The sequence below is a fragment of the Terrapene carolina genome, unplaced genomic scaffold, assembly GCF_002925995.2.
Source record: "Terrapene carolina triunguis isolate 2854851 unplaced genomic scaffold, T_m_triunguis-2.0 Scaffold53, whole genome shotgun sequence".
Lineage (NCBI taxonomy): Eukaryota > Metazoa > Chordata > Testudines > Emydidae > Terrapene > Terrapene triunguis.
Genome location: NW_020664404.1, coordinates 20,093,480 through 20,106,410, shown reverse-complemented (window position 1 = coordinate 20,106,410; position 12,931 = coordinate 20,093,480). Strand labels below are relative to the sequence as shown.

At 43.5% G+C, this 12,931-nt stretch overlaps 1 protein-coding gene across 1 annotated transcript in view; it reads right to left on the bottom strand.

Moving 5' to 3' along the window:
• The window catches only part of PHLPP1 (PH domain and leucine rich repeat protein phosphatase 1), a 225,644-nt gene that overhangs the window by 51,435 nt on the left and 161,278 nt on the right, over positions 1 to 12,931 (bottom strand). Inside the window, exon 5 of the mRNA XM_024203917.2 lies at positions 531 to 677. Within this exon, the coding sequence (XP_024059685.2) occupies positions 531 to 677 (147 nt within the window). The remainder of the gene's footprint in view (positions 1 to 530; positions 678 to 12,931) is intronic.

Here is a 12,931-nt window from a genome sequence, read left to right as displayed (position 1 = left end):
CACATATTCAGCACAAATCGTGGCAACTAAAGTTGCAGAAAATGGACTAATGAGGAAAAAGTTTAAAGATAAGCACAACATAGGTCTGCAAAAAATACGACAAAAATCTTACAAGCCCTGCTAATTCTGCACTGTGGACCATAGCGGTGTCACATCTTCAAAGGTTTCCAGAATTCCCACTTCTCTTGCACGTACTACACCTTCTTTATACATCTTACACAATTAGCTTTGTTTCTACAAGAAATGGATTTTAAATTTGTCTTCCCAATATTAATAAGGCTATTTTTAAAATTATATTGAGAATAGAAAAGCTACAAACACAGAAGACCCTTCCCCCACCTGCTGTTCCTGATTGCTCAACACGAGCATAAAAGCAAGCCCTCTGTGACAAACAGTCCAGTAAGTGAGAGAGTGTATACATACATATAGAAAGACATGCATGAGGGGGGGGGGGGGGGGGGTCACAATCTTCTATTGTGTATACCAATAGGATCCCATTGGGCATGTATACTAAGTTTAAAAATACGTACTTGTGCATATCGCCTACAGCTGCTGGAATGCTTCGGAGGGCATTACAGGACACATTGAGTTCAGTCAGGGTTGGAATACTGCAAACTGCCAATGGGAAGTCTCCTAAATGATTATTGGAAAGGTTAAGGCTCTTCAACTTTGTGAACCTATAAGAAGAAACAGAGGAACACACACTTTAAGGAAATGGAATATGAAATGCACCAAGTTACTACAGTTGCCTTGTAGTAACTGAAATATAATGTACGTTTGTGTGACGGGTTGGATCACAGAAACCCCCTTGGGCCTGCTAACTGATGTGCTGGGACTACCTGTAAGCCAGTTTTCCCTGACAGCTTGGGACTTCAGAACCCTGCCTGGTTTGAGCCAGACATGTTAGCCTGCTACAAACACAGACCCAGGTCTGAACCACTTCCCCCAACAGCTGCAGGCTTAACCGAAAACAGCTTAAGAAGCGTTCCTGTCTCCAACACTCAGATGCCCAGCTCCCAATGGGGTCCAAACCGCAAATAAATCCGTTTTACCCTGTATAAAACTTATACAGGATAAACTCAAATTGTTCGCCCTCTATAACACAGAGAGAGATATGCACAGCTGTTTGCCCCTCCAGGCATTAATACATACTCTGGATTAATAAGTAAAAAGTGATTTTATTAAATACAAAAAGTAGGATAAGTGGTTTCAAGTAATAACAGACAGAACAAAGTGAATTACCAAGCAAAATAAAATAAAACACGCAAGTCTAAACCTAGTACAGTAAGAAAAACTGGATACAGATAAAATCTCACCCTCAGATGTTTCAATAAGCTTCTATCACAGACCGGATGCCTTCCTAGTCTGGACACAATACTTTCCCCTGGTACAGCGCTTGTTCCAGCTCAGATGGTAGCTAGGGGATTTCTCATGATTGCAGCCCCCTTTGTTCTGTTCCACCCCTTTATATATATCTTTTGCACAAGGCGGGAATCTTTTGTCCCTCTCTGGGTTCCCACCCCTCCTTCTATATGGAAAAGCACCAGGTTAAAGATTCCAGTTCAGGTGACATGATCACGTCACTGTAAAACTCCAAGCCCTCATTCCTCCCAGCCTGACTCACAGGAAGGCCTGCAAGCAAACAGAGCCATCCAGTGTCAACTGTCCTGGTTGATGGGAGCCATCAAGATTCCAAACCACCATTAATGGCCCACACTTTGCATAAATACAATAGGACCTCAGAGTTATATTTCATATTTCTAGTTTCAGATACAAGAGTGATACATTTATACAAATAGGATGACCACACTCAGTAGTTTATAAGCTTTGTAATGGATACCTTACAAGAGACCTTCTGCATGAAGCATTTTCCAGTTACATTATATTCACACCCATTAGCATATTTTCATAAAATCACAGAGTGCAACCTCACCGTTTGATTACTTGAATGCTGCTGGTGTGCATTTCAGGTTTGTACTTTCTGGGTGTCATACACAGATTTGTAAGCTCAGTTAAAGACACTTAAGTGGGCCACTGAAAGTTTGTTGGTTCCCTTGATGTCAACGCACCATTTGGTATATAGGCATAAGAGGACCCAGAGTGAAACACTAAATACATTTTCTACAAGTGCATCAGAGCACAGTAGATTCACCCCAACCCTGTCAGAATCGTATGGTAGATTTTACTTTTAACAAGGTCTTCTATGGCATTTGATCTTGCACTGAAGTACTACTGTATTCTAACATGCTTCATGCTAGAGGACCGCCCATATAGTTATCAGCATCAGTTATCAGGTGCATGATTCCCTCTGCATACACCCTTTGAACTGAAAAACCTGTGCTGCATGGCTCAGTTTTGTTCATCTGTGCAGACTTCATCTCTCAACTGGAAAATTCTTAAAAGATTTTTATGTTAATTTGAACTGAAAAGGAACATTCATTACAGTAAACTGAAATTTAGCAACACTTTTGGTAATGGAAGAAGCACTTCCTTAAAATCTCAATTCGGCATATCTAAAATCTCAATTCGGCATATCTACAAGGATGTCTGCAATTATACTGATTTCATAATTTTATCCTCCTGACACGTGTCATGGGATTCCTAAAATTTTAGGTTTCTCATATCTCCTCAGAGGAAAACTTGCATATGCAGCCTATACTCATCTTGTTTAAAAAGTTAAAAATGCAAAAAAAGGACTGGTTAAAAAAAGGTAGAGGACAATCCAATTACACAGCCTGCATGTGCAGCAACATTGTTATGGTTGCCTAACAACCACTGGGAGGAGTGCCTAAGGGCAACTAACTGGATGAATGAAAAGATCTGTGTCAGAGCCAATGGATGAGAGGAAGCTCTTTTCTGGCATGGCTAACTAATGCATTTTATTCAGACTTCATTTTCCCGTCACTAAATTTCAGTTCCTTTGTGTTCTTATATAAAGTCAGTGAAAATGGTACCACACCTACTGACACTAATGGTATAGACAAAAAAGAGCTCTAAAAGCATGCCTTTAAAAGTCTGCAGCCCGGGGACTGCCCAGATGCATTAATATCCTAAAATGATTTGTTCTCCAATTAGAAAGTTAGTACAAGCAAAGCAATCAAAGTGTTAGAAAATAAAAACTACAAAAAGATTTTAAAAAGATAGGGAACAATCCAATTAGCCAGCTTGCATGTGCTGCAATGATGTTATTGTTGACTAACACAGAATATGCAGCCACTGATGAAAACTTCTCCCCCATCAAGATATAAATAATGCCTTCAGACTGTAGTTAGACTGTAGATATATCAAAGAGGGGAGGTCTATGTCACTGGAAGCTGAGACAGTGAAGATGTGTAACATTTACAGAGACTTCAATGACAATGGCAATACTGGGTCAGACCAATGGTACCTCTGGCACTATATCCTGTCTTCCGAAAGTGGCCAGTTCCAGATGCTTCAGAGGGAATGAATAGAACAGGGCAATTACCAAGTAATCCATCCCCATCATCCAGTCCCAGCTTCAGGCAGGGAGAGACTTGGGGATACCCAGAGCATGAGGTTGTGTTCCTGACCATCTGGCTAATAGCCATTGATGGACCTATCCTCCAGGAACTTGGCTAATTCTTTGTTGAATCTAGGTATACTTCTGGTCTTCACAACATCCACTGACAATGAGTTTCACAGATTGACTGTGGTTTGTATGAAGAAGTACTTTCTTATGTTTATTTTAAAACTGCTGCCTATTAATTTTAATAGGTGACCCCTGGTACTTGTGTTATGGGAAGGAGTAAATAACACCTCCTTATTTACTTTCTCTACCCCATTCATGAGTGTATAGACCTCTATCATATTGCCTCTATTCCAAGATGAACAGTCCCAGTCCTTTTACTTTCTCCTCATATGGAAGCTTTCAATAGCCCTAATCATTTTTGTTGTCCTTCTCAAAACTTTTTCCAGATTTTTGAGATGGGGTGACCAGCACTGCATGCAGTATTTAAGGTGTGGGCATACCATTGATTTATATAGTGTCATGATATTCTCTCTCTCTCTCTCTCTCTCTCTCTATCTACCCCTTTCTTAATGGTTCCTAACAGTGTTAGCTTGGACTGCCGCTGCACACTGAGTGAGGTTTCCAGAGAACTATCCACGACTCCTTCAAGATCTCTTTTGAGTGGTAACAGCTAATTTAGACCTCAGTTTTGAATGTATAGTTGGGATTATGTTTTTTTAACTTGCATTACTTTGTACTTATCAACACTGAATTTCATTTGCCTAGTCACCCAGTTTTCTGAGAAATAGATGGTTGAGGTCCTTCGTTCACCAGGGTAAGCTTTCCACTTGTCAGCTTCATTTCACACCTCTCGCTGATCAACAGGAAAGTGTTATGATGTAAGGAAGAAAATCAGTTAACGGATTACATCTCAGTGATCCAGTGATCAAACTTCATTGTTACTTTCCCCTCAGACTAGATTGCAGCAAACACTAACATGAGTGTGATGCATAATGGACCCAGACTTACACAGAAATAATATTTCAACGTAACTTCAATTTGCAATACTTATGCAAATAAGTAAAAAAGAGGGGCGATGGAGGGCAGAAGAGAGAAAGTGACAGTCAGTACATCTACATCCATGGAGAAACTCTAAAACAAATATTAATTTTTTTTAAATCAGCCGTAAGAAAATTAGCCAGTTTAATAATCAGCACATAGGCTAAGACCTCAGAGTGTTGCCAGCTTGAAGACTTACAAGAGGAGATTCAAAACACAAAAAAGTAGTGCTCTTTGAATAACATGAAATTATCAGCTGGTAGATACTTAAACTGCTTCTTGAGTATGTTTCAAACATCACACAGAAGATAATAATGATTGCTAAATTACATTTAAAGAAAAGTTGGAAGGAAGGACTGTACACTTGGAATTATCCCCCCACATTAGAGGGTAATTTAAGATAAGCAGAGGGTGTTGTTTATTTCCTTCTCTGTGTGTTCTCTCAGTTCCAAGATGCTAAAGCTACGTTTTTCATATAGCAGTGTAAATTATCCAGCAGATATATTAGTAATGAAGGCTGGTGGGCAGTTGCTCAGAGAATTAAGATAGTAAGTCAAGCTCACATCTTAGTCACCTGCTTCACATTAATTATTAACAGCATGAATCCCTAATGGTCTAGGGTGTTTGTGTTATTATGGAGCATTGCCAAAAATGAACTGATATGAAATACTGACTTTGCTTCCAATGTTTTTTATATTTAGAGAATTATGCCATTAACCTACATTGTCTCTGATACAAGTAGGATACCATGAAGGTATGTAACTGACTACAATTCTCTGCTGATGAGTTTGCACAAGGAATCAGGCTTTAAAGAATTAAATATCCACTGTTTCCCTTTCTCCTAAATCATTACATTGTGCTGACAGTATTAACTAGAAAAGTGGTGACAAGCAACATTCATGCCTTTGCCGCATTCCTTGGTAGGAAGAAAACTCCACAATATACATCATTTGTTAACTACTTGATGACACACTGACTCCATAATTCAAGATATGTCATTTCCTCCCTCCTGTCTCTAGACCTTTGCCATTCTTCAAAAAAAAAAAAAAAAAAAAAAAAAAAAAAAAAAAAAAAAAAAAAAAACAAAAAAAAAAAAAAAAAAAAAAAAAAAAAAAAAAAAAAAAAAAAAAAAGCCACTTGTAGAATTGTGCTTCCTTCCTCTCCTGAACACACCAAGATCAGAAAACTTGATTCTGAGCCTTCTATAATTTCCCTGACCAAAAAGAGTCCTAACTTTAAGCTAGAGCAAAATGCTGACATGTCAACCCTGGTCTTTGAACATGCAATATGATTGAACACTAACTGTTATAATTGAGCCAATTAACGTCCACATTATTTGTTCTTGAAGCTGCCAATTTAGGAGAGACTAGTTTGACATATACGAAAGTGGGCGGGGGGTGGGGGGGAAGGGAGATCAATAAGCCAAGTTCTCTATCACAGTAATATGTGCACGTTTATCATGGTTTCTAACTTTAGGATTCTGATCCACTTGAAGCACACAAAAAAGGAATATCGATTATACTACATAGCATTTGTGTTCCAGTATGTTTGAAATAAGTGTTACAGTAAAGCTGGCTATGTGCTGTCAGTCAAGCAAAGCTATAGAAGTTGACCTGACATAACCAGTTTGTCTGATTCTTATCAAAAGTGTTTATACAAAAGGTGATTTTTACTATATCCGACCAGGATACCTAGGCCTGGTCTACACTAGGAGTTTCTCTCGAATTTAGCAGCGTTAAACCGAATTAACCCTGCACCCGTCCACACAACGAAGCCCTTTACTTCGAAATAAAGGGCTCTTAATATCGATAGCTGTACTCCTCCCCGACGAGGGGAGTAGCGCTGAAATCGGTATTGCCATTTCGGATTAGGGTTAATGTGGCCGCAATTCGACGGTATTGGCCTCCGGGAGCTATCCCACAGTGCACCATTGTGACCTCTCTGGACAGCTATCTGAACTCGGATGCACTGGCCAGGTAGACAGGAAAAGGTAGACCGGAAAAGCCCCGCGAACTTTTGAATTACATTTCCTGTTTGCACAGCGTGCAGAGCACAGGTGACCATGCAGAGCTCATCAGCATAGGTAACCATGCAGTCCGAGAATCAAAAAAGAGCACCAGCAAGGACCGTACGGGAGGTACTGGATCTGATCGCTATATGGGGAGAGGATTCAGTGCTAGCAGAACTACGTTCCAAAAGACAAAATGCCAAAACATTTGAAAAAATCTCCAAGGGCATGATGGAGAGAGGCCACAATAGGGACTCACTACAGTGCCGCGTGAAAGTTAAGGAGCTCAGACAAGCCTATCAAAAAAATAAAGGAGGCAAACGGTCGCTCCGGGTCAGAGCCGCAGACATGCCGCTTCTACGCTGAGCTGCATGCAATTCTAGGGGAGGCCGCCACCACTACCCCACCTCTGACCGTGGATTCCGAGGCGGGGGTAATCTCAGCCATGCCTGAGGATTCTGCGGACGGGGAAGAGGAGGAGGACGACGACGACGAGCTTGCGGAGAGCACACAACACTCCGTTCTCCCCAACAGCCAGGATCTTTTTCTCAGCCTGACTGAAGCACCCTCCCAACCCCCAGACAATGAGGCCATGGAAGGGACCTCCGGTGAGTGTACCTTTGTAAATATAAAACATGGTTTAAAAGCAAGCGTTTTTTAATGATTAATTTGCCCTGAGGACATGGGATGCATTCGCGGCCAGTGCAGCTACTGGAAAAGTCTGTTAACGTGACTGGGGATGGAGTGGAAATCCTCCAGGGACAGCTCCATGAAGCTCTCCTGGAGGTACTCCAAAAGCCTTCCCACAAGGTTTCTCGGCAGTACAGCCTTATTCCGCCCTCCATGGTAGGACACTTGACCACGCCATGCTAGTAGCAAGTAATCTGGTATCATTGCATGACAAAGCCTGGCAGCGTATGGTCCCGGTGTTTGCTGGCATTCAAGCAACATCCGTTCTTTTTCTTGCTGTGTTAACCTCAGGAGACTGATATCGTTCATGGTAACCTGGTTGAACTACGGGAATTTAATTAAGAGGACAGAGGTGCCGTTCCTACTGGGCTGTTTGCCTGTGGCTGAAAAGAAATCCTTCCCTGCAGTTAGCCAAGCGGAGGGGGAGGGCGCGGGGGGGAATCTTCCCTGACACCAGCCACGCGGGGGGGGAGGGATAAAGCGATCATCCCAGAGAATTGGATGGGGGAGGGGGTTAGATTGGTTTCTGCTGCTGCACGCTAACAGGAAAACCGCAGCACTCAACGGGCTTTGCTTGATATGTGGGAAAGGAGGGCGCTGCTTGTAGGAAAGCTGCAGAAGCCAAAAGACAATGGCTTACCATGGCCGCATGCAAGCCGAATTCTGTTGCCCGGACCTGCGTCTGTGCTCTCTAACACCAAAGCCGCAGGCACTCAATATTAAGATGCAAATGCGACCTTGTACCGAAATCACACGTGCGATGTAATGTGAATAGTGTTGTTCACCGTGAAAGAGTATAAGCATTGTTCTGTAAAATGTATCTTTTTAAATACTTCTCTCCCTTTTTTTCCCTCCCTCCCACAGCTGCAAATTTTTCAAGCCTCCCTCCTCTGTCCCGAAGGCTACCTCAGATAAGGCGTCGAAAAAAAAAGGACGTGAGATGAAATGTTCTCGGAAATCATGGAATCCACCCGCAATGAAAGAGCTCATCTGAATGAGTGGAAGGACACGGTATCAAAGTACAGGAAAGATGCCAGTGAACGTGAGGCCATGAGGGAAGCTCGAGATGAGATGTGGCAGGCTGCAACGCTGGGGCTGCTGCGTGATCGAACGGACATGCTCCGGCATCTGGTGGAGCTTCAGGAACGGCAGCAGGAGGACAGAGTGCCGCTGCAGCCACTGTATAACCTCCCTCCCCCGTCACCATGCTCCACAGCCTCCTCACCCAGACGTGTAAGAACGCGGGGGGGAGGCTCCGTGCACCCTCCCACTCCACCCTGGTGGACAGCCCAGCCAAAAGGCTGTCATTATATTGAACTTTTTTAGTGGCCTTTTCCTTCCCTCCTATCCTCCTCCTAAACCACACCCGGGCTACCTTGTCAGTTCTCTCCCTCTTTTTATAATCAATTAATAAAGAATAAATGATTTTTAAACGATAGTGACTTTATTTCCTTTGAAAGCAAGCTGGGATCGAAGGGGGAGAGTGGGTTGCTCACAGAGAACAGGTCAATGAAGGGGGTGGGTTTTCATCAAGGAGAAACAAACAGAACTTTCACACAGTAGCCTGGCCAGTCATGAAACTGGTTTTAAAAGCTTCTCTGATGCGCAGCGCTTCCTGGTGTGCTCTTCTAATCGCCCTGGTGTCTGGCTGCATGTAATCAGTGGCCAGGCGATTTGCCTCAGCCTCCCACCCCCCCATAAAGGTCTCCCCCTTACTCTCTCAGAGATTGTGGCGCACACAGCAAGCAGCAATAATAATGGGAATATTAGTTTGGTTGAGGTCTGAGCGAGTCAAGTGCGCCAGCGACCTTTTAAACGTCCAAATGCACATTCTACCACCATTCTGCACTTGCTCAGCCTGTAGTTGAACAGCTCCTGACTCCTGTCCAGGCTGCCTGTGTATGGCTTCATGAGCCATGGCATTAAGGGGTAGGCTGGGTCCCCAAGGATAACTATAGGCATTTCAACATCCCCAACGGTTATTTTCTGGTCTGGGAAGTAAGTCCCTTACTGCAGCCGTTTAAACAGAGTAGTGTTCCTGAAGACGCGAGCGTCATGAACCCTTCCCGGCCATCCCACGTTGATGTTGGTGAAACGTCCCTTGTGATCCACCAGTGCTTGCAGCACCATTGAAAAGTATCCCTTGCGGTTTACATACTGACTGCCCTGGTGCTCCGGTGCCAAGATAGGGATATGGGTTCCATCTATCGTCCCACCACAGTTAGGGAATCCCATTGCAGCAAAGCCATCCACTAAGACCTGCATGTTTCCCAGAGTCACTACCTTTGATAGCAGCAGCTCGGTGATTGCTTTGGCTACTTGCAACACAGCAGCCCCCACAGTAGATTTGCCCACTCCAAATTGATTCCCGACTGACCGGTAGCTGTCTGGCGTTGCAAGCTTCCACAGGGCTATCGCCACTCGCTTCTCAACTGTGAGGGCTGCTCTCATCTTGGTATTCTGGCGCTTCAGGGCAGGGGAAAGCAAGTCACAAAGTTCCATGAAAGTGCCCTTACGCATGCGAAAGTTTCACAGCCACCGGGAATCGTCCCACACCTGCAACACTATGCGGTCCCAGCAGTCTGTGCTGGTTTCCCGGGCCCAGAATCGGCGTTCCACGGCATGAACCTACCCCATTAACAGCATGATCTCCAAAGCGCTGGGGCCCGCGGTTTGATAGAATTCCATGTCCATGTCCTCATCACTCTCGTCTCCGCACTGCCGTAGCATACTCCTCGTCGCCTGGTTTCGCAGGTTCTGGTTCAGCATAAACTGCACAATAACGCGCGACATGTTTACAATGTTAATGCCTGCTGTCTTGACCTGAGCAGGCTCCATGCTTGCCGCGGTATGGCGTCTGCACTGTTCACCCAGGAAAAAGGCGCGAAACGGTTGTCTGCCGTTGCTTTCCCCGGAGGGAGGGGGAGGATGTACACAGAACCACCCGCGACAATGTATTTGGCCCCATCAGGCATTGGGATCTCAACCCAGAATTCCAATGGACTGAGGAGACTGCGGGAACTATGGGATAGCTACCCACAGTGCAACGCTCCGGAAATCGACACTAGCCCCGGTACATGGACGCACACCGCCGAATTAATGTGCTTAGTGTGGCCGCATACATTCGACTTTATATAATCTGTTGCCAAAAACCGGTTTCTGTAAAATCGGAATAATCCCATAGTGTAGACATACCCCAAGTGTAATAAGGTAACAAACATTAAAGAAAACAATATTCCCACTGATCTCTTTCGTCTTTCATATATCTATTTTATGGTTACAATCGAACATTATTTCAGACAGCCCCCCACCACCACAAAAAAGTTTTCTCCTCCCTCAACTCCAGCAGAACGTTGAGAGCACTAGCTAGCAGTCAAGCAGGATGTGGCAAGTAAGTATTGGAACTGAACCTACCCCTACACTAAAGGTCTGCTACATTGGCTGGCAATCTCATTACAAGAATTTGCCAAATAGCTTACATTGTTAAATTGCTTTCTTACTACTAATAATCCAAGTTACTGTCTCTTAGCTGTCATTTGAGATCCTCCTGGACAATAGTGTTAATGCCTCCCCAAGGGATTAGTTACCCTAGAGCCAGAAATACAAGACAGACAGCATCTCTTTTCCCTTTAAGGTATAGCCATTAAGACTTTAAAGTAGTCACACAATTGTCGGGATCAAAGCTTTATGAAGGCCCCTGCTACTCTAGCTCTCTCCAAGTGAGAAAACCCTTCCCTGCAATTAGATGGCTCAAAGATTGTGCTAAGTGGGGGTGGATCTGTTCAATCTTTCAGCGATAATCCAGATGCAGAGGGATATCCTGGCCCCGCTGAAGTCAATGAAAACATTCCCATTGGTTTAATACAGCCAGGATTTCACTCCAGATCCCTGAGAAGAAGGGGAGTGCTTCAGATCTCTTCCCTTCCATTTTGAAGGCAAAGTTATTATACTGGCTCCAATGCATCTGAGAATGGGGATGACAACACACAAAAGCAGACAGGGAAAATAATCCCAAAACAGGGAACAGACACAGATTAATTAGTTAATTTTAGGGTAAGGATTGTATTTGAGTTTGTTTTGGCTACCAAACCAATTAACAATCATAGTTAATTGGATGAGTAACTAAAACTCAAATATAACCCTACCTCCTAAAAATGTTTTCAAATCCCCATGCAAACAAACAAAAACAAACAAAAGTTAAGCCCAAGTCCTTGGTAGTTTTACGGCATTTGTACTAAACTACAGGGATCCTGCCATTTTTTTCTCGATCCAACACAGTAAAGGGTGCCTGAGTTCGTGAAGACGAACTTCAAAGTCTCTATATGCAGACAAAAGTTAATAAGCATATCTTTCACTGAAGAATATACAAAGACAATGTAGCGCATTGCACAAAGAGCAACTTCAAACCTTAGTGGCTCACTTTTCAAAACACACAAATAGCCACAGATGCTAAATCAAACTAGGATTATATCCAAGTCATAAGACGCTTTTATTCTATTACAAAAAGCAGTAAGACCATAAAAAGATATATATTTTGTGAAAGGAAACAACCTGAAGTTATATGGTGCTTTACACTTTACAAGGAAGCAGGATTTTACAATTCTCAATTTCTGCAATAGCCTATTGCAAACTACTTCCTTGGGGAAAGACTATTCCCACCTGCAAAGAGAAGGAAATCCTAAGGGATGAAAGTGAAAATCTATACTCATCTCCACACTGGAAGTCTATCTTCAGAACAAAGGAGCTAGAGGAGCTAGAAACAGCTAATCATAGCCCTGCTGGCCCAGATAAAAGGAGCTGCCTGGCCTTAGTACGTCAGTTACTGGCTGGGACCAGAGGAATGATGAACGGTGCTCCTTTCTGGCCTGGAGATAGAAAAAACCTGGCCCTGAAATGGGCTGGAAACAAAAAGGTTCAGTAGGATGAGGCCCATGGAAATAGCAGCACTATTCACGCTGCTATTCACTGATTCACGCAAGCAGTATGTAGCTGCTGTGTACAGGGGGTCCCTGGGTTGGAATCTGGAGTAGCGGGCAGTCCGGGTTCCCCTACCGGCCACAGGTGAAGTGGTGTAAACCCCAACAAGGGGACATGCCTCATCAGGGAGCATGAATAAAAGGGCTGAATTTAAAGAGCCTAGAGCTGGGGCTGAAAACCCTAGCCCAGGGAAACAGACTGCTTATTTGTTGGACAACTTAATATGCTGGAAGGGGTTCATTTGGACTTTGCGACTCAGCCAGAGGGCCAAGCAATTGAAGACCCACCAATGTCGGTCGGTAGCCTGCAGGAGGCACCGGGCAAAAAGGACTGCAGTTTCTTACCCAGCTGATTGGAGGCACTCAAGAGGTGAGTGCCTCTTTGCAGACGGGTACTGCCAACCTGACAATTATGAAACCAGTGTGTTTTAAACTGCAAGTGGACTGCTTGGAGAGGGACCCTTCTTTTTCAGGAATCTCTTCTTAAATAACAAAAGTGCCAAAAATACTAGAAAAGCTTTTCAAATGACTATGATTACACACAAAGCTCCCCGCGCAAGATGCTTTCAACAATCTCTAACTCTTCCTTGCTATGGCAAATTTTCTTGACATCCAGTTTCTGTTGCTAACAAGCAAATAATCCAGCTACTACTGTAACCAAAATAAAAACTGTATTCAATTAAGTGTATATAACTACCATATGCAGAATTTCAATAAGATGGACAGCAA